This window comes from Phasianus colchicus, chromosome 6 (assembly GCF_987193195.1).
Source record: "Phasianus colchicus chromosome 6, bPhaCol1.hap1.1, whole genome shotgun sequence".
Taxonomy (NCBI): Eukaryota; Metazoa; Chordata; class Aves; order Galliformes; family Phasianidae; genus Phasianus; species Phasianus colchicus.
Window position 1 is genome coordinate 37,916,257 of NC_143441.1, and position 21,533 is coordinate 37,937,789.

Genomic DNA, 21,533 nt, shown 5'->3' on the forward strand with positions numbered 1-21,533 from the left:
TGCTGACACCTAAAAACTCCCTTGCTGCTCAGAGAGGCACAGTCGGACACACTCTGCTGTCTCGCTCAACCAGATAGGGTTGGTTACAGCTATTTTGCACAAACCGCTGCACAACTGCACGGAGAGCTGCCATCCCAGCTACATCCCAGTTCAGACTACACAGAAAAGATTTCAAAAAATAAAATGCCCATATTTATCCCTTCCTATCTAACAGTCATTTGGGTAATTCCGTCTATTTCTGAATAGGTTGCAGGATAACATGGAAATATCTACATTTAATCATGAGGTATTCAATTCCTGCATGTTACAACATCACCAGTCGGACTATAGCCTTATAACTAACAAAAGCCTGTTTTTGTATGTTATTTCCTGAGTGTACACAGACATGCGGGCAGGACATACCAATTAATTGATCTTTTTGTTTCTGTTGTCAGGCTATTGCTTGTCTGCTTTGGGAGCGCAAAAAGAATAACGCTATATCCTGAAAGCTGCTGATGTTTTCTCACCAGAGGCCACGGTGCTTCAAAACATTAACAAAGATGTTTAAGAAGTGACTTAAATACCATCTCATGAGAGTCTCAGGAAAGCCAGTTCTGAGCTTTATGGACAAATGCTGTTTTTTGGTCAGCCCAGCCCAGCCTGCAAACTCACTGCCGTCAGAGTGTGCCCATCTCAGCCTTCTCTTTGAAGACCATATTTTTCAGTGCAGCTAGAAACTTGGCAAGAAGAACCTAACCAGTAGCAAATTTATTACAATTTTTAAAAAGTCACTGTGTCCTTTTTTAAGTTATGGTATAAAAGTACAAAAAAACAGAAGTTTACATATCTGAGCTGCTGCATCTGTTCTTGAGTAACTTTTCACTTAAAAATAAAACTTGGCAGACAATGTGCCCATAATGCAGACCAAATGCATTTGGTATGTTGAAAAAGAAATATCTTAAATGAGCAGAGAGAATTAATTTTGAAACGTATTCATCATGCATGCACTGTTCTTGCTCCCCATGAGATCCTGTTCCTCTATGGATCCTCCATTCCCCCTTGATCATCCCTGAACTATTCACATGCACCAACATCCTCCCACCCCACCACAGAATTAGACCTTCTGGAAACCTGCTATTCCCCCACAGGGACACAAACCATGTTAAACATACTTGGGAAGAAGGAGCACACCAAGGCTGCAAACCTGAGGGGCTGTGGAGGTGATGGGCAGCCAGCCTGCCCACAGGGGAGCCATGAGGAGCCAAGTACTGCATCTACATCTATGCTAGTTAAATGCAAAGCCTTCCAGCATCTTGCATCAGTGTCCCTCCATTCATCCTCAAAGCAATGATGCTTGAGAAATGGCCAACATCACGGGCTGCTGCAATGGGTGTAAACCCTGAGATGCTGGTGGAGGCCTCCAGAGCTTTAGAGGAGCTCTCCAGCACTTGCTGCCCTTCAGAGACCTAAGCAGTTCCAACACTGCCCTAATTTATGGTAATCTGCTGGCATGGACCAGGCAGTGCCACATTCTTTCCTCTGACCAGCAACACAATGGATGGTATAAATCATGCTTTTATGCTGTTACTGATTAGATTAAAGTTATAAATTACATGTAACCTCTCCAGAACATTAAATCAAGATATTTATTGGCCAAGTCTATGGCCCCTTAATCCAGTGCACTGTGTCTGGAGAGTGATGCAGAGATTGGTCTGAATTCATGTAATCGTAAGAGATCCGCAGGGCCACATGATTGAGAAGGCACCCTGAGGACAGTGAATAGAATGAACAGTAGGGGAAAAAAGTCATGTGCACTCCCCCAGCCAGCATATGGCCACAAACACCCACCAGGAAAACACAAGCCCTCTATCCTGTGTATGGGGCTACACAGCACATCCCTCTACTGCTCCTCCAGCCCTCCCTCACTAACAAAATACTCAGGAGTCGTCTCCCTCATTAGGCTTGCCTTAGTGCTACCAAATAGACCTGTGAGCATCCTTCAAAAATCTGCCCTGCTCCATTTAAAAGGAAGAAGCAGCTTCATTGAGCAGCCAGCAACGGCATGGAGCTTCAGTACAGCAAAGAAGAATCTCCAAGGAATGGGAGGGGTTGGACAAGAGCTATCCACTCTCAAACAAAGGTATGGACGGGAGTTACCACTTCTATAACAGAGGATGGACAGGAGCCATTGGCTCTCATAAAAGGCCCAACTAGGCAACACCCATTCCAGGTGAGAACAAGCACCAAAGCCAACTGTATCAAAAATGATGTAGGAAGAATTTCTTACCTGTCCGGTAGACAAAATTGCCTTCTGTCTCTGATGATGATGGAGACACCAATTCCTCCTCAAATTCATTGGAACTAAATGAACCAGAGTGATTCCTTTGCCTTGTTTTTTCCATCATAGCTGCATTAGTAGCCATGACATGTCTCAATGAGTCATTCAGGTAACGATTCAATAAGCTGTTTTTGTATTTGGGAGGTGACACGTAATCCTCATTGGCACTTGTTTCTGGTCTCACTCCTGTTTTTATGACTGAGCTTTCAGTTTTAATCACAGTGTGATGAACTGGTTTGTTGTATCCCCCTTCATTCATATGGTTTCTTGGAGGATTTTCTCCATCTGAAAACAAAGGAAGAAAGATACAGTAACATAGCAAATGTCTAACATTTAACAAAAGGCATTCTCTTCATGTTTAAATTGCTATAAATATAACTAAAGCTAGTAATTTTTTAGTAATTTTTTTACTTCAGTGTTAGAAAGTAATTTTCATTTTCTTCTGTTCACACATTGCTCACTAGTTTCCAGGGTTCTTAGACACTCCAGCTGTTATTATCAACTGTAGAAATATTTGTTCATAATGAAGGTGAGGCAGGTAGAAAAAAAAAAAAAAGAAAAATGAGAAGTACCTTAAACTAGTGGTAAGTTTCTCAAAATATGGATGAATAAGCTTAATTCTTATGATCATAGCTTCTGAATACTACGGCAAATTTAAGCATATTTGGTTAAGCTGTACATTTTTGGCTGTCCTGCAACCAATCTTTCAAATGAAAGTGCTGTCCAAAGAAATGTGAGTACTAACTGAAATTGGAACAAACAGAACTGAAGCTGAGCACAATTTGAAATGTTTTCTTCTGAAAATCCACATACACACCTCTGGCATTATTCTGTAGCTTTTTTCCCTCACAACAGACAGAAAAAAAGCCCCCATACATGACTAGTAACAATGTTCTATTAAAAATGTGGGTTACTGTTTAAAAAATTCCTATATTTGTTAATTTGGGCAGGCGAAATTTCCAGTGAATCTTTAAGGCAAACGTTTGTGGGTAAAATACAGAAACAAAACACAGTAGTATGAAACTACACACAGTATTATTTACAGTGGTGTATACGTTAGGGTAAAAAAAGCCCCCTGGAAGTTAATAAGATTCTCTTGATTATGTGACATCGATGCATCCCTTCCTTCTAGAAAAGTAACGGTTCAGAGACTTCTCATTTCCCTGAACTGACAAATGAAAGCTTTTTTTCTTTTAAATCGGAATAGCCTTGCAGAATTGAATGGACTATCAATTCTTTTTCTAGTAGGAAAGCTACACAAAGCAGGCAAATAAAATGCAACCCTTGAATAACCTACACAATCCCATCTTGCAAATGTTTTGCAACTACTCCTAATAGTATTTGGTAGCCAGAAAAAAAGCCTGATTCACAAGCAGAGGTGGCTCTGTTGAGTGTTATGAGAAAGCAGAGCTAACCGGTGGTATTTAAGACTTTCTAAATGCATTTTGATCAGTGTAAAATTGATTAAAAAAACACCAACAAACCTTCAGAGCACGAGTCATCACTGCTCACGCTCAGCCTTTCGGCATTCCCTTGGACGTATTTGTTGTACAGTTTTATTCGCAAAGCCCAGCTGAGGTCTGGTTGCCTCACCGTGTTCTTAAGGCGACGTCTTGCATTGGCAAACCAGTTTGAGACCTGCTTAAAAATTAATGTATTAGCTTCCCTGGAAAAACAATGCAAATAAACAAATCTAGCCCTCACAGTGTACACAAGCTTTATGTATGTCCCACGAAAAGAGCAGATGAGGGAAACACCCTGGGGCACCGGGAGTCTGAAACTGCTGCTGAGCAGCTCAGGTTCTGCCTTTCCACCCTTCAGCAGTGTCAGCAAACCCTCAATAGGTTATTAACAAACATTTAATGAAGGTGCCCTCAAATATTCATCTTCCTTTTTTTTAAGGATAACACCCTGAATTTCCCATACAAATCTTTGATATATCACTAACATCCTAGATTAAAATTAATAACTGATGTTAGGTAGTTTGCATTTGACATTTAAGTGGGCTACAATAAAACTGCTGAAGAGCTGTTCTGCATTTGGTTATCCAAAAGCCTAAATTCTTTCAGGACACAAAGAGAGCAGTGAGGGTACCGGGGCAGTACGGCACTGACCACAGCACACACTGAGTTACACAGAAATCAGACATTTGCTCTACAGAGCAGCAGCTTCTGCAACCGTTTCTGTCACGGAAAAGGTGAAGACCAGCAAAGATACAAATTCCTTGCACAGTGACTGCTTAAGCTGGGAAGTTACGCATTTTCTTAGCTCCCAGATGCAGAGCATTTTCTAGAGCGTGACACAGCAAATGGACACGTGGTGTTGTCCCTCAGTCCTACACAGCCAGCACACAGCACAAAGCACATAGTTTGCAGTGACAGGTTAGGAGACCAAAGCTGTAGCTGGCAGCGAAGAGTAAGTAACATTCACTCTTCTCCAAGGCTGCTTGTTTATATTCATCATATTGACACAGCAATCATTATAGTAAACCAGAAAGGGTGGCTTGGCACCCATCCACCTTCTGATGCCATGAACAAATTCGCTGCAGACCGCCCAGCTGCAGCACGAGCCACCTGCCTGTGGCGGGATGTAGGGGAGCTCGGAAACCAGACATGGGACAACAAGAACAGACCAGCCTGGAGTCCAGCATCACCTCACCGAGCCAGCAGCTCCCCGCCATCTCGCAAGAGAGTTTTTGTTCTGCTGCATACCATCGCACTTTGAAATATTTTATCAATATTTCATCATAGGAAAGGAAGAGAGGATAGTATTAGGGTGACTCATCCATAAAAGCAATTAAATTTAGCGAGAGTGATTTTTGCCTGGTACTCTTGGTTTATTTTGGGCTCATTCTTCCTGTGCCAACTCGTTGCATCCTGCATATCAGTGTGACAAGATGAGTCATATTTCAAGTTTTCTGCTATGAGAGGAGGAAGTCGAAGTTATGTGATCACTGTGGAATAACCTTCAGTCAGCATTTACAGGAGAGGCTTTCTGGTAAAACACAAAGCAGCAAGCACTCACTCCAGAAACTCATTCCAAATTAAACAAGGCATGTTGAGGATGAAAGAAAGTTAGGTAAATCCACTCAAGAGCCAGCCATCTTCCATGAAGGTCCTACTTTATATTACTGTGATCTCCAAACATCTCAAAACCAAACCAAAACAATAAAACCTGCAGTGATTCATATACAAGGCATAGTAAAAAAAGGTTTATCTCTGAAATCCCCCAGGAACTAAGCATCCTGAAAAACTGCACAACCAAACCCATTTCTCTTGTCAGCAACAATCATACAGCTATTCCATAAAAGTGAAAAGACCAGAAAAAGCCAACAGGGAGAATGATAATAGAAAGTGCTTCCTTGCATTCATGCTTTACATCAGCTCAGCTGTTCCCAGAGAGCATCAAGTACTTATATCGGCATCAGGAAATATTGACCCTCTGGCTTTGCTTCTGAAGAGCCTCCTCAGACCCGTTGTGATTTGTTCTGCTTCAGTGCTTAAGAGTGGCTGAGGTTTCAGAATGGGAACAAATCGAGCAATGCTCCTCCCCTGGTAATCCTGATATGCCTGTGTGGATCCGAATACTATTAAATCCACAGCAGCGCATGACCCGTGTATTAATCCTAGTATTGCAGAAAGCTGCTCTTCTACAATACGGCTATTCATGTTTCTTTCTGGAAGGAATAGATGGCCATTTTTCTTTTTTATTTCACAAGAATGTCTAAAACAAAATTTAGAATAAAATAAATCAAACACTGTGGTAATAATACAAATGAAAATGTAGCACGTTAATAGCACATTAATAGGAGAAATTATTGGATTCTGAATCAGAATCTAATTGGAGTAAAATATAAAATGCTTTCTCAATTTATATTGCTTTTCTGGTTTCCTGCTTTGGCAGTTCGGGAAGCAGAAAACTTTCGGCTGTTGGACTGCAAGCTGCAATAACATTTGCCTTGAGGACTCCTGAAGACCTCGTTGGATTGCTCAGGAAGAAGTCAGCCCAGAATGTGCACCGGGTTTTGCTACTACTTATTGAGAAACAAGATGATTTATGATTGCTGCAAAATCCTACCTCCCTGAAAGAGTCTGACTTCCCCTCTGAAGGTGGGAGAGCCCCTCTGTCACGCTGCACCAGGGAGCAAGGGGCTAAGCCAAAGTACTGAGGAGGGAGGAGAAATTAATTTAAAATCAGCCATCTGGGTGACAGCAGAACTAATGAAAATAAAATAGTGGAAAATTTGGCATTCTGATTCTGTCCTAATGATACAGTGAAAAACGGAGCTGTGTGTTTACCTATTTATCTCACAAAAGGATTAGCTATATCCACGCCACAGTCTGCAAAGGTTCTTCTGGCCGGATGGCACAGACTGGAATATGCTATGTACTGGAGTAAGCTTTGTCAGATGAAAGGAAAGAAGGGCCGCAGCCTCACCATTGATGCCACACGGACCAACACCACACCCCAGGCGGCTGCTGAAGAACTTTCCTAAGATTGGCGTGCAGATGAAAAACAGGAAAAGTCCCCAACCATTCACTGCCTCAGTGACATTTTGGTGGAAGCTTGGAGGGATTTTCAGCAGCACCCTTTGGAGAAGAAAGCTGCAACTTGAGAGCTGAGAAATGGGGAAGAGTAAGATGCAAATTCAGCATGATGTGTAACCCAGAGAGAAGACACCACACCGATTCCTGGTTCTCCAATAATGTTTGGTGTTATTAGACTAGAAAAGCAATCCCCAGAGACCTGTCTGGGGGAGAGACAAAGCTTTCCAACAGATACTGAAGCCTAAACCCAAACTGCTCTTGGCTATAGCAGCCCCATCTGGATGCGCTCGGGCTCCAGGGAAGTTGTTACAGATGCACCCAGTGTGGCTGAGATCAGCAAGAATAAGAACACTGATCTGGACTGCAGCCTGGCTCTCTCTGGGCACATGAAAGCAAAGGAGGGGTGGATGCTGTTTTGTTCCTCCAGACTCAGGGATTGTTGCTGCTGCCAGACCTACTTATTTACCTCTTGTGCAGATGCTACACTATTCCTGAATTAAAAAAGCAGTGCACCCAAGTGATGGAAGAAACATCTGGGACTTCTTTTTGATGGCATGCTTCTGTAAATGAAGATGGATATGCTGCTTCGCACAACTCTTTCAAATATTCCATTTTGTAGAAATAAACTGCTCAAATTCAGCTTCGGTGTAAATCCAGCAGAGCCATGGGGGTCTAGCAGGGATAAATGCAGCACTCTGTAACTCTTTTTCATTTCATCCTACACCTGCCATAAATCATAGTGCTCCATGGAGCAGTGGCCATGGCTCCCTTGGTGCTGTTACAGAGACAAACACAGCACATCCCAACCGGGACCTACTGAGAAGTACTGCAAAAATCACCACCAGACACATTCCCATTGTATATTCATTCTGTGGCTTTTATAAAGAAAGAAGAGAACTCCTCAATATGTCACAAACATGAAATTCTCCAGACACGTATTCTGAATGTATGTTTTAAATTTCACGTAAAAATATGGGAATATTCTGAAAGCTGGAGTTCAATAAACTGCTCCTATTGAATTGCAGCACTGCATGGACAGTGTTTATCCAATCATATTTTTAAAAGTCTGAGCAAACCTTACATGCATGTTTTTACAAAGCAAAGAAGTTATTTTAACTGTATCTTCCAGCTATAATTGGCATTTTCTGAGACATTAATATTATTTTTGTCGAAGTAATGATGTTTTGGTAGTGCAGCAGTTCCACAATGAGGTACTGAAGTGTAAAAGTGTCCCCTTTCACCAATGTTATGAGAATGGGAGCTCGGAGCGCTGCCTTTTCTGCAGGAGCTCAGAACCATAACTCTGGATTGCCACCTGCTCTCCCACTCTGATATCTTCAAGTGCTCCACAGTTGACACATCAAAGATTGGGTAGAGCACTGAGGACCCATCCTGCCAACACGTGTTTCCTGTCATGCACCCAGCAGCAGTACGGGAATGAGACCATTCACAATACATCAATCCTTGCAGCATCCAGAGCCGGGACAGCATCGCTCAGCAACCGGTAGCATCACACCACACGTTTGCACACAGTGCCAGATGGCAAAAGGGAACAAAGCCATCAGATTTACCAACATCTGCAGCCAACTGCACCCCTCCTGCCGTGGCAGAGGGGCTGTACCTGTGAGCACACCTACCTCTGGCTGCACTGTGTGACACCAAAGCACTTCATGAGCTGCTGAGCACTGCGTGCCCACATGGCAGAGTGGGTTTGGGGTGGCAGGTGGTGGCTGCTATCGGAGCAGCGCGATGCTTTCCGTTCCAGACTGTTTTCAAAAGGAAAACAAGTCGCTCCCTACAGCTTCCTGAACAAGCCCTGCCATGTGCTGACATCTCCCGTTACTGATTCTGGGGCGAATCTGAAGTTTTTTAAAGCCCATGCAAAACTCTCTCCGTTGTACTTATGGATGAGATAAAGGATGCAGCGCCTTCTCCCAGCAAGGGAGGAGGGGAAACGCGGGTTTCGCTGCCCTCAGCCCTCACAATCCACGTGTGGGAACTGCCACCAGCGGGCACGGGGCGATGCTGGAGGGCGGCAGAGGGAAGGACGTGCCCAGTTCTCCCCGGCCGCGCCGATGATCCCGACCGCACCTGCGGCCCCAGCATTGGCTGCTCCCGTCCCTCCCGTCCGGGCGGGGGGTCCCTTACCTGCACCAGGGTCATCTGGGAGCCGAGGGCCAGCAGGATCTTCTCGGTCTTGGTGGGGTACGGGTTGTCGCGGTGTTTGTAGAGCCACTGCTTGAGCGGCCGTGCCATGTCCTGCAGCGCCTGCCGCTTGTGCCGCACCTTGCCGCCGCTCTGCCGAGCCCTGCAGCCGAGAAAGGGGCTCAGGGGGGCAGCGGACAACTGGGGGAACTCTGTCCCGAGATGCGCCGACGGGAAGCGGGGGAGAAGCTCGGGGATTTCGGCCCTGGGGCGGTGCGGGACTGCGGTGGTGCTTCGGGATGGGACACAGCGGGGCCCGAGCTCGGCTCTTTCGGCTCCGGCCGCCTCCGCGGCATGAAGCCGCCCCGAGTCCCCACCCAGGGGGAGACACGCGCGGCACCGAGCGCGGCGGTGAACGGCGTTCATGCGGGAGCGTTTCCGAAAGGGAAAAATGGTGGGGGAAAAGAGAAAAAAAAAAAAAAAAAAGAAGAAAGGTTAAACGATTAAAAGGGGGAAATGAAACTCAGCCACCGATTGAAAAAAAGAAAAAATAATAAAGGAATTTTTTTAAAAAGAGTAGAGAGAAAAAAAAAAATGGAGGAGGAGGGTTGCGGGAGGGGGGAAAGGTGTTTGGTGTTTGTTCTTTTTAAATAAAGCGTCGGAAACCAAAAGCACCGAGCGCGCCCGGAGGCAGCAGAAGGGCGCGGGGGCAGCAGGGGGCGCCGCGGGGCCGGGCCGGGCCGGGCAGTGCCGGGCGGGACTCTCCGCAGCCCGGAGCCGCCGCGCTCGGCCGGGAGCAGCGCCTGCCTGGGACGCGCTCCGCGCTGCCGTCCCGCAGCGCCGCTACCGCGGGGAGCTGATGCAATCGTTAAGGTGGAAATGAGGAGCAAAAAGAGCTCCTCGGAACGGTTCGCGCTCGGTATCTGGTCGCCGCGTTCCTTTAGTTTCTAAAGCTGACCCGAAACGCTCGGTCGGCGGCCGCCGGTTCAACCCTCTGCGCTCCGGCCGAACTCCCGGGTCCTCCCATTACCTCCTGTTCCACCTGTCCCACAGCGAGCCAAGCAGCAGCGGGCGGCTCAGGTGCCTTCGGAACAAAGCCCCGCTCGACCGCGGGCCGTTATTCCGCTTTAAATCCCCGCTCCGGGAGCACGCCGACACCGGCGCCGCCTTCCTCCCCCGGCGGCTCCGAACGCCGCGAGCACGGCGACAGCGGAGGGGCCCGGGGGTGTCCCGAGGTCCCGCACCGCCACGCGTCCAACTGCAGGCAGCACTCAGCTGCTGCCGTGCGCCTCGCGGCTCCGTTTGGGGGTTTCGTTACGCGCGGCGCCCGAGCGAAGGGAACCGCGGATCGCCCCGCTCTGGTTGTGCCCGAGCTGGGGGAGGCGGTCACGCCGCCGAACGGATGCGTTCCGACAGCTCGGGCGTTTCTGCATCACCCATCGGCGGAATTTGCCACCGGGGGAGACCCGGGAACGTCGTGGCGGGGGCGAAGGGAGCCAGTCCGAACCCCCCCCTCCCACCAGCGATCCCAACCCGTGCCGGGGCCGAGCGCGGGGCATACCCCGTCCTCCGGTTGCGCAGGCTGAGGCTCTCCTTGATGGACGGGCTGTCGGGGAGCAGCACCTCGGCGTGGTGCGGGCCCTCCACCACCCCCACGAAGGGCCGGCTACCCCGCTCCCGTTCCTTGGCGTCCTCCTCGAAAAGCACCTGGCCGCTCAGCTTGCTGAAGACGATGGTGTTCATGGTGGGGGGGCTGGGGGCCGCCGTCGGGCTGGCCGCCGGCTCCGAGGTGCGGGGGCTCCGCTCTGCGCTGCGGGGAGGCGGCAGCGGTCACCCGGCGGCCGCGCGCACCGCCCCGGGCAGCCCCGGGCGCCGTCTGCCCACCCCCGGGAGCCGCCCGCCCTCCGCCCGCTCCCACGGCCGCGGCCCGCTCCGCCCGCACCTCGCCGCAGCCTGCGCCGCGCTCCTCGCTCCGTGTCGCAATAGTTCGGAGCGCGGCTTTCTGTGCCGTTTCTCTCTCTCCCCCTCCTTTTTTTTTTTTTTTTTTTTTTTTTCTTTCCCTTCCCCTCCCCTCCCCCGGAACAATTTTCCCCTTCCCCCTCCCCAAACGTATCGGGGGGGGGGGGGAGGGAAACAAATTGTTTTTAACGACCACCAAATGCGCAGCGACAGCGCCCAAGGGAGGCACAGCCTCCGCGCAGCCGCCCGCACCGCCGGGACCGCCGCTCCCCTCCCGGGGCCGGAGGGGCACCGGTGGTCGGGGGACCCCGCGAAGGGCAACGGCCCCGCCCGGGCGGCGTTGCGGAGGCGGTGCGCGGGGCGGCGGTGGGAGCGGTCCTCGCGGTGCGCGGCGGAGGGCTTCCGCCCGAGGACACCCGATGGGGTAGCGCTGCCCACGAGGGAGAGCCCCCGTCGGGGCCGCGGGGCGCAGCCGGCGCCGGTGCGGGCGGAGCAGTCACGCGCAGCTCATTAACGCCTCCGTTAACGGAGCCGAACCGGGAAACATCTCCCTCCGCTCCTCTCGTCCCCCTCCTTCGCCCCCCCGTCCCGTCTCACAGCGTCTATAAATGAGGGCGCAATCCGAACCGGAGGCAGCTCGCGTCCTGCAGCATCCCCGGTGCTGCCCGCACGCCCCCCGCACTCCTGAGCCCGGTCCCTCCGGGTTTCACATCTCGGCTCCTGCTCGCAGCAACGCAGAAGATGGCCACTATCAGTATTTACACGGATGTCGTTCAGACGCTGTTTTTGCAGCACTGCCCGCCCCACGCTGCCCCTCCCGCGGTGCGGTCCCCCCCGGCCCTTTAAGCCCCCCGGAGAATTCTGTCCCGACCGCTCCCGATCCCGCCCGCCGGGGCAGGGAGTGCTTCTGCTGCCGTGTTCAGATGGGAGCGTGACGTCACGGCCACACTCTTTGACATCACACAGGCATGCAAGCCGTGAAGGGGGTCTGTGGGCACTCTGACGGTGGGGTCACCCACCCCGTGTGCTTGCAGGATGGAGATGCGAGAGGTGATGTGCTGAGCACACCCGTTGTCACTCAGGGGAACAAATCACTGCCCCTCTCTGCCCCCACTGTGGAAAAAAAAACCCAAACACGTCACTGATGGTCCCCATCTAAGAAAAGTTATTATCTATCCAAATAGATAGAAACGAGAACACAGGTGCAGCCAATTTGCAGTGCTGTCATGACCTCTGGGGCAAAGCGCAGCACATTGGCTCTGTTACTGCCATGCCCGAGTGAGCTGCCTGTAACTGGGTAGTGTCATCGTGGTTGTATTACATAGAGGGGGCTGAGAAAGTGAGAGGCTTTGTGAGAGCCAAGCACTGCCATGTGGGGAGGTGATCCTTCCACCTGCAGACATGCTGCTTTACCCCTCCCTCTGCTCCCAGCTGCCCACTGTGGATGAGGGTGTTCAGGTGGGGGAGCCTCAGTGGAAGATGCTCATTTCCACCTCTAAGATCTCTGGGTACCTTTGGGCTGCCCTGCAGGAATAAATCCCACAGCTGCGCCTCCACTGTCCCCAGTATGCACTGTCCCGTGCCTACACCCATGGCTAACACAGACTGTGTGGGGCTGCTTATGGCAGTGGGACCCTTCCTTCAGACAATGTGTGGACAGCAAAGGGGTGCCTCTACTCCACTCAGACAAAGGGGTTCCTCCTCCGTCTCCTGCTGATGCCACTCAGTGGGCTACCCTGGCAGCAGGACCGCAAGTCGCTGTGGGCCTGGCACATCCCCACCTGCACCCAGCACAAATCACAGCAACCAGAGCTGAGGGCAGGGATCAGCATTTGGAAAGCGGTGCTGGAAATAACCAAAACCTGCGCAGGGCAAGAGCTACCAAGGCAGGGAGCAGCGGCGGGAGCTGTTGGCACTGCAGCGCCTTCTGAGCCTCTGACACAGCGACATCTCCCACAACATTGCATGTAAACCTCACACACGTCCACCCCCTCCATATTTTATTTCCTAGATCACAGTTGAAAAGCTTAAATGAAAACAGGACTTCTATTTCCAGAGCTTGTTTAACATCACTTATATGATAGGAGCTGCAGGCTTCATGTTTTTAATTAAGGTGACTCACCCTGCTGAGCATGGCACAGGCAATGGCTGCTTGAGGCCGGAGCAGCACCAGCAGCACAGGGTGTCCCAGTCCCACTGAGGGCAGGTGACACTCCTGCAGCAGCTGGCAGAGGGGCTGCTTTGCTTCCTCCCTCCTCCATGGGTGTTTTGTGATGCTTTCAGCAGTACTCCCTTGACAGTGCATTCTCACAGCATCCCCCTCCAGCTGTGGATTCTTTCCCAGTAAACATGTGTGTTGGAAATTCCAAGAATTTCCCCGTGTCCCTGGTACATGGTGCCATGGCATGTTGGGCGGCTGAATAACTGCATGTCAGGCAAATGTGGGATTGTTTGGGATTATGCAAAATGAGTCTTATCTACAGTGCAATACAGCTACCCGCACAGGCAGGCTGCAGAGAACACTGCCATCCACGAGAGAATCACAGGGCTGGCACTGGAGGTGCATGAAGACCACCTGATGACTGGAGGTGGCTGAAATGGTGCCTGCTGGGATGTGCTCTGCATCTGCAGGCAGCCAGAACCCAGCTGTGGCTGCTCGCTGCCCTCATAGCATGGAGATGGCATCAAGCAGGAGTGGAGCTAAATCTCATACCAGTGACATCACCATAGAATCATAGAATCGTAAAAGGGCTTACGTTGAAAGGAAACTAAAAGGTCATCCTGTTCCAATCTCTGGTTGCCACCCACTAGATCAGATTGACCAGGGCTCCGTCCACCCTGGCTGTGAACACCTCCAGGGAAGGGTAATCCATGACTTTTCTGGGCATATATTTCTAAGGAGGGAGGAAGGACCTACCCTTGGGCACCTCACAGGGTCAGTGCCCATAAATAACACTGCTGGGTCATTTTTCTGGGCAGACAATATCTATGGTGGAGATCATTTTGTTGACCCTCTGGAAAGCAAAGATAGGCTGTGAAGTTGCCTCCTGTTTATGGAGCTTCCTGCATGCACAAAGCTGTGGAGCAATGAAGTTTGGAAGGTGTCTCAACAGCACTTGAAGTAAATGAAAGATAAAATGTGGGCTTTTTTTTTTTTTTTTTTTTTTTTCTGTATGGGTATTTGGTTTGGATAAGTTAATAGGAAGATGTACTGAGATGGAAATCTGTGTGCAGGGCACAAACACACCAGCACAACGTGTGACTGAACCCATGTCTGCTCTGCTGGTGCCTTTCTTGGCATAACTCATAGAACCATAGAATCCTTTGAGTTGGAAAGGACCCTTAAAGGCCTCAGGTCCAATCCTCCTGCAATGAACAGGGACACCTACCCTAGATCAGGTGCTCAGAGTCCTCTCCAGCCTGACCTTGAGTATCTCCAAGAATGGGGCATCCACCAGCTCTCTAGACGCTTTGTATTATTCTTAGTCATGTGATATATCAACGTAGTCAGTCATAGCAAAACATGAGTAGTTTTGCTGCATTACACATCTCATTCTTTTCCTGACCACAGTTGTTTTGAAATCTGCATTTTGCATTTGCAGACACAGCTCAGTGCTTCACCACTCTCCTTGGTCAGAGGATGACGGTGTTCTGCGGTGTTTCACGGGGCTGATGGCTGCTCTACGTTTGAGAAGTGAACGTGGATTTGTTTGGATGTAACGCCAACTGCAGATCATGCTGCAAAAACTTCCTATCTGCTTTGAACATGTAGGGATAAACTTTGAAAAGTTGATAACAACGACAATAATTATGGTAATTTTTCTTCAGCCACCTGTGCAGAAATAAACATCACACAGTGTTACTGAATTCCTTACTATTTATTCCTGTTTTCCCATCTAGCATCACTGGAAACTCTGAAGTCAGGTATTTTACCCCCAATACTCTTCAGCATGATGGATTCAGAGGTCCAGTCATTATTTTAAATAATCCTCTGCTCCAAACCACAAGGAGCTCTGAGCCTGGATGGGTGAACAGCGGTAAGCAGGACCCCCACCTCCCCAGCAGCTCCAGGTGACTGGACATATGACTGATGCCAGAAGGGTGAGGAGGTGAGAGTGGGCTGGGTTAAGGTTAGGGTTTTAGGGCTAGGGTTAGTTGGGCTTAGGGTTAGGTGGAGGTTACTGTGGCAGGGTGGGACCCTGCTTCCCACTCAGCCGCATGCATTTCTGCACGACCTCCAGGATTGCACAACCTCCGTGCCTCTATTCTGCAGCTGCAACGTGGGAATAATAACACTTCCTCTCCTTTCCCTGCTTCCTCCTCTGTTTTTGGCACGCAGCTAATGCGAGAGGGCTTGATCTCAGTTGGAATCTATCAGTGCTACTGACATGTTAATAATACTCGCGGAGACGTTTCCTCTCTGCCTCGCTCTGACAGCGCTCTGCGCAGGGCTCCCGGCGTGTCAGCCCGCGCCGTATTGCCTTTCAACCCCAGATCTGAGGCTCTTTCCATAGACAAGACAGAGAGCATGCACAATTCCTTCTGACTTTTAGGATTTTAAGCAGAGAGATGCAGCCATAGCACACTTCAGTTTGATGGCCCTCCTGTTGCTGTGTAGAGCTCTCAAGCACTCTGAGCTGCTTGCACTGCATAAAGCTTCATATGGGTCATGGAATCATAGAATCATTAAGGTTGGAAAAGACTTCTAAAATCATCTAGTCCACCTACCACCTATGTTGCCCACTAAGCCACGTTCCTTAGTACTACATCGACATGTTTTTCAGCATCTCCCAGGGATGGTGACTTCACCACTTCCCTGGGCAGCCTGTTCTGCTACCTGACCATGGGATAGCCTAATATCCAGCCTGGTGCAATTTGAGGCCATTCCCTCTCATCCTATTGCTGACCCCAACCTCAGACAGTAGTACAGATGGTCGGGCAGGGCTGTAGGGATGCTGTGCCTGGAAGCAGATGCAACTGAGGGAGATTTGTGTCCTTGAGGGAAACCCCAAAGGCAAAGCACCACATCTGCAGGCAGTGTGGGTCACTGTGGGCTGATGGGACCCTGCTCACAGTGCTCTGCTTGGGCTCACCCTACAGATGGAGCCTGAGAAAGTCACAGGACAAAATGGGGTTGCAGAAAGATTCTCTTGAGATGCTTTGCAATTAATGTTTTTGGCCCAAGTTTGAAAATGTCCTTCCTTATAACTTGCAGTTATATAAAAATGTCTCCCCAGTTGCTCTCATTCTTACATAATTGATCATTCATAAATCTCTGATGACTGAGATGGTTTCTCTGTGTTTTCCAGTAATAATAAATACAAATGTTTGTCCAAGCAGATTAAAAAGCCAGGCAGATCCTATTAATCTGCATAGCCGGTGCTGATAGCTGTGTTCTTTTCTTTTAGTGGGACTGAATTTAAAGCTTTGTGAAGAGTTTTAAAACACACAGATGCCATTCCCGATGGGGCAAAAGCCAGCAATTCAGCAGCAGCTCAGTGTTGGCCACGCAGGCGGCCTCCGCAGCCCATGCCCACCGAGGGGCACTGAGCTCACGCACCGTGTTCTCCTGTCTGTGTGCAGAGAGTGGGTCCTGCAGAGCGCAAACCGCGCGCTGCGGCACTGCAGCTCCTGTACAAACAGTTCGTATTTATTATTGGTGAGGCTGAGGCATGCACGCCAGTGGAGGAAATAGCTGGCACATCTTCATTAATTCCTTTTGGTTCTAAAGTAGTTTTCAGGAAATAATTCTGCAAGCCCTTGGCTCCGCACACAGCGCATTTATTCAGAGCTGGCAGGGGCAGCGGGAGCCGTGTAGTTCACAGAGCCCTGCGTTCCTCTGCATCCTGGAGGTGTTTATCAGAAAGGGCTCTCCGGCCGATCGCAGCCCCACACATCCATGGGGCAGTCCCAGGGCACCCACTGGCGGCTCCAAGCACCTGTGACTCAATCCTTGCCCCCGTCCACCTGTGAATAATCATAGGGAATCCCTTGATGGCATTAGGGGCACTGCGAGGAGGTGCTGCCCACCTGAGCACGTCAAGTGAATGTTGTCTTTGTTGGTTATTTGACTGTAACTGTTATCTTTTCCTCTGTAGCGGGACTATTTGACTCGCGACCTCAGGAATACTTTTGCTGTCGCTTTGAGATCTCGCCATGACTAAAACCAGAAGTTTAGCGATATGTTCAGGCTTTTTTTTTTATGTCTGAAAAATAGACTGAAAATCTTGAATATCAGTCTCCCTCATGAGATGTCCTGATTTCACGCATTACAGCGGGGCCAGAAATAACATGAGAACAGCTTTTCTCACAGTATTTCGGTAGTTCTTTCCTGGCCATTGCCAAAAGCAGGATGTGAAGACATGCATGAACATTAAAGCAAACTCCTATTAGAAACAGTTCAAGTTCCTTCAGCATTGTGGTAAAAATTTGTGTCAATTTTTATTCTATTCAGACTGTTTCAACCCTTTCAGTACTTCAAAAATCCGTCAGTGTTTTCTCTTAATAAATCATTCTGCTAGGTTAAATGTGATTTGTGGGTTTTCATCCTTTTCATCCTTTTTTTTTTTCCTTTTTTTTTTTTTTTTTTTTTTAAACATGCTCCAAGAAAATGACAAAGCGCTCTGACCTAAATTGTACATTTGATCATGTGCATAAATGTTGGCTCTCCCACCAGCTGCCCCTTTGGCTTTGCCATTTCTCCTCTATGTGATGTAAACACGTGCAGTGCAGTGAGTGTTTGCTGGGCTGGGACAGGAGCTGCCCGGAGTGCCTGGTGACAATTCGCGGGACCGTGCCTTGTGGTGTAAGGACAGAATCAGCCTCAGCTTTGCGTATTAAATTGTTTCCTTCAAAGCTGTCAACAAATTCAGGTGCCAGTCACCTCGTGGAGATTCCACAAAGTAGCAAAAGGGTATAGAGTTACTGCTGTGCTGCCAGGGTAAACAGCGGCTGTGAGAGCGAGCAGAGAGTAGGGTCGCAGCCTGCTGCTGCTGCGCCACGTGTCCGCACAATTGCAGAATCTTTAAGATAGGAAAAGACCTCTGAGATCACCCCAGCCAACCGTCCCCCTGCAACCAATGTTGTCCACTTCCCCTTGTCCCTCAGTACCACATCTACATGTTTTTTAACACCTTCAGGGATGGTGACTCCACCACCACCCTGGGCAGACTATTCCAGTGCCCAAACAGTCTTTCTGAGAAGAAGTTTTCCCAAATATCCAATCTGACACCATGTCCATAGATGTGCTCCTCTGGGCAATTCACACCCAAGGCAATTAGCCCCACCGGGCTGGGGATGTCCTCTGGCTGAAACTCCAGCCTGAAGGAGAGATTACCTGTGTGTATCAGTCCTGGTGATACTGGCGGGGTCGTGTCCTTCTGCAAGGGAGAGATGCTCGGAGCGGTGCTCCATGCATCTTGGTGTGGCACAGTAGGGCATCTAACCTTCCTGGATTCTGCCTTCTCCCTCAGGTTAAAACAAAGCATAGGCTGGCATGTTTTAAGGCTGTGTTTGCCTGTTTTCTCCTTGCCTGTTCTGTAAGGAAAGAAATTCAGGGAGTAGCAAGCAGCACTTCAGACAGTGCTAGCAGGGGTGATGCTTTTCCCAGTGAGGATCCAGGTGCCTCTCCCATAATCTCCCATAAACCAGATTCTTCAGTGAGAGGGAAAGTGTACAGCACCATGGACTTATCTGGGCAGCACTGAGAGCCCAGATCTCAATGGATCTGAATGCTGGCTGCTAACCCAGGACCAGCAGGTGTCACCAGGAGGTTGGCTCACACACTGCCCTTCTTAGGAAAGCTCTCAGCCTATTAGGGCCCTGGTGGAGTGAGTCAGGCCATGGTTAAGTACAGAGAGAAGACCACTGCTTTTGTGCTGAGAATCTCCTCGAGGACAGCTGAAGCCTTTCTCCAGGTGGGTCTGGCAGCCACAGTTCACCAGGATGCTTACAAAATCTGGCCTGCAGTTTGTGGATCCAGCCCTGCCATTGTAAATCCTGGATCTCAGATCAAGAGGGTACTTAGGAATGGACAAAGCGAAAGCCTATTTGAGGATCTTGCAGTCACTGTTCTACAGTCAATATCTGGGTTAGAAGCTCTGAAACCACCCAAGACCAGGCAGATAGATCATGCCATTTCAAATTGAGTGGACTGTTCTGGATACACTGTCCATTCTCTGCTGGGAGTTAAATGGAGATGTGTAGCAGAAAAGGATGGGAAGAAGGTCCTCTCTGTGAGATTTATGATTCTTCTTCAGGTGCTCATATGACCTCTTTTGCTCACAGAAGCAGGATATTTGTTGACTATCCTTCAAGAGCCTCTGTCTGCCTCTGTGCATCAGGATGCAGATATTTGATGAGAAGCCCTCTGCAGTGCACATGTAACATTTCTGCCTTTACAGAAGAGGCTGGAGCCCTTGAGGAAGGCACCCTCAGCAGCTTCTGGGACTCAATGAACTCATCCATGAGAACTGTTCCAGTGTCATTGTCATCACTGTCCTGTAACAGGCTGTGACAATGATGCCAGCACCCAGGTGGATCACTTCCTCCAAAAAAAGGTTCTTCAGTTAGTGCCTGTGTTTGTGTGGGAGACTCTCCATGGATCCATGGATTGAGCCATAAAATCCCAGTTAAGATAATTCTCTTTGGCAGCAACAGTAGATAGGTAGTTTGCAATGAACATTTATAGTCCAGCCAAAGAATATGATTTCTTACAAAAAAAAAAAAAAAAAAAAAAAAAAGAAAAAAAAAGAAAAAAGAAAATCCAGTTTTTTAAGGTTCATACTCATGGATTTGCTTCAAGCAGTCACTATGCTTCTGCCCTCCCTTGGATAGACTCCTCCACCCTGTAACCAGGTGGCTGATTGTGCAGAAATGCTCAGCTCCTTGGAATGGACACAGTCATGTCAGTCATCTCCAATGAAGGTAGCAGTCACAAACACATGGGTTTGCCAGAAGTCTTCAACTAGTTCCAGGAAGCCTTCATTTGTTTGCATTGCTAATCTAGCACAGTCTGGGACTGCTTGGGGAGATATCGAACCTTTTGTAAATTCTCTCTCATACCACTCTTTTCAGATCTGCAGGATAGAAGCCATCTGAGAAGGTTTCGGGAGACTGACCTAGTTATTGGGCTGAGACAGAAGGAGCTGTTCTGAGCTGGAGGCAAGGCAGCCCCTGGAGCCCAGCACATTTTCATTCGGCAAGTCTTCTTTTGCTTTCCCTGTGGTTCAGCTTCTTGCCAGGGGTGAGAAATAGAAAACCTCACTGCAGAGGGGCAGGACAGACTGATGGGGTCCCCTTCTCAGTGTTTCCCTTTGGCATTCAGTGTGTGCTGGGGCACCAGGAGGACACTGAATCACAGGTCATGTTGCAATCAGCACTGCAAGAAAGGTTTCTGTAAGTGCTCTTGCAGCTCCCTTCTCATATACGAGTGAGGAGGATGATTGATATTACCACAGATTTTCAAGTTGTTAGGGAAAGGAGAGCAGCATGAGAGTAGTGTATAAAGCATCCATCTTTGGATTTACCACCTGCAGCTGCCCAAGGAACCTGTGCTTGCCCACAGCAGGTTGGCTCACCCTCAGCCACCAGGACTTTTCCTGCATCCCCTTCTGTCTCACACCATCATCTGGGGAGTTGTTTAAGATCACAGTTGGCCAATGAGAAATGCTACCTGCCCAGGCTAAGTGAGAGCCAAGGCCAAGACTTCATGTGTTTTTCCACAAACATTATTGATTAAAACCTTGAATGAGTGCCTGCAGGTGGCAGCCACTTTTTGTAATTGCATTTCTTCCATATTCTTAGCAGTTTGCTAAACTGCTACTAGTTGATTGTATCAACACAGTTTTCTTACTTTGTTGGACTGCTGCATTTTAGAAATGCAAATCTTGTGGACTTCTGACAATTACTAACTTTCTTGTTGGATTAAATTCTCAGACAGCTTTATTGTTTCATGCTGTGGGGTTTTCCAGGGTTTTCTTTGGCTGGTTCAGCCTTTCTAAACTGCCACTTAGATCTACTATACAAACACATGCCTCTATGGACCCAGTGCACTCTGCCAGGCACATAGTACAAGCCATGGGCCCAGGCACACCATGCTGTTGGATGCCCATGGATCTCCAGTGCTGGGACCCTTCAGTTCCTCCATGTTGCTTTTCCATATTTTTGAATACTTTTGGACATTTCCACTGCATGGACTTGCTCATATTCACCAAGTGCGGGGCCTGTGGCACTGGGAAACATGGTAGAGAAGCTCTGTGTTCAATCTCACCCTCTAAGGGTCACAGGCACTTGCTGTAGTTAGCAAAGAGCTGCTGGAGTTGAGCATTTCGGTCAGCACTTTCTGAGGTCCCAGTATAACATACTGCATTTTGTCCTGCCCTGGCTGTCCACAGTATAAAATAGCCATTCCCAGGCTGCAGGGCTCCTCTCTCACATCAGCTTTCTCTGGTGGGGATTCCCTGCGATGTGCAGAGGATCTGAGGGTGCTGCTTGGCACTTGAGCCTGCACTCCCCATCTCCCAGAGCACAGATGCCCATGGTGGTGTACAGGGTATTCCGGTCTT

The 21,533-nt window shown here is 49.0% G+C and overlaps 1 protein-coding gene across 4 annotated transcripts in view; it reads right to left on the reverse strand.

The window, feature by feature from the left end:
- The window catches only part of MKX (mohawk homeobox), a 41,737-nt gene extending 29,920 nt beyond the window's left edge, over positions 1-11,817 (reverse strand). For 2 of the 4 annotated variants that reach the window (XM_090143001.1, XM_090143002.1), the window contains exons 1-5: positions 11,596-11,817; positions 10,571-10,819; positions 9,013-9,172; positions 3,802-3,955; positions 2,267-2,602 (exon numbers count right to left, since the gene is read on the reverse strand). In XM_090143001.1, the coding sequence (XP_089999127.1) occupies positions 2,267-2,602; positions 3,802-3,955; positions 9,013-9,172; positions 10,571-10,819; positions 11,596-11,621 (925 nt within the window). In that variant the 5' untranslated portion in view covers positions 11,622-11,817. Of the gene's footprint in view, positions 1-2,266; positions 2,603-3,801; positions 3,956-9,012; positions 9,173-10,570; positions 10,820-10,951; positions 11,030-11,595 lie in introns of those variants that run through there. The other 2 variants (XM_090143000.1, XM_031616081.2) reach the window with 2 other exon arrangements.
- Between the last annotated feature and the right edge of the window lie 9,716 nt (positions 11,818-21,533).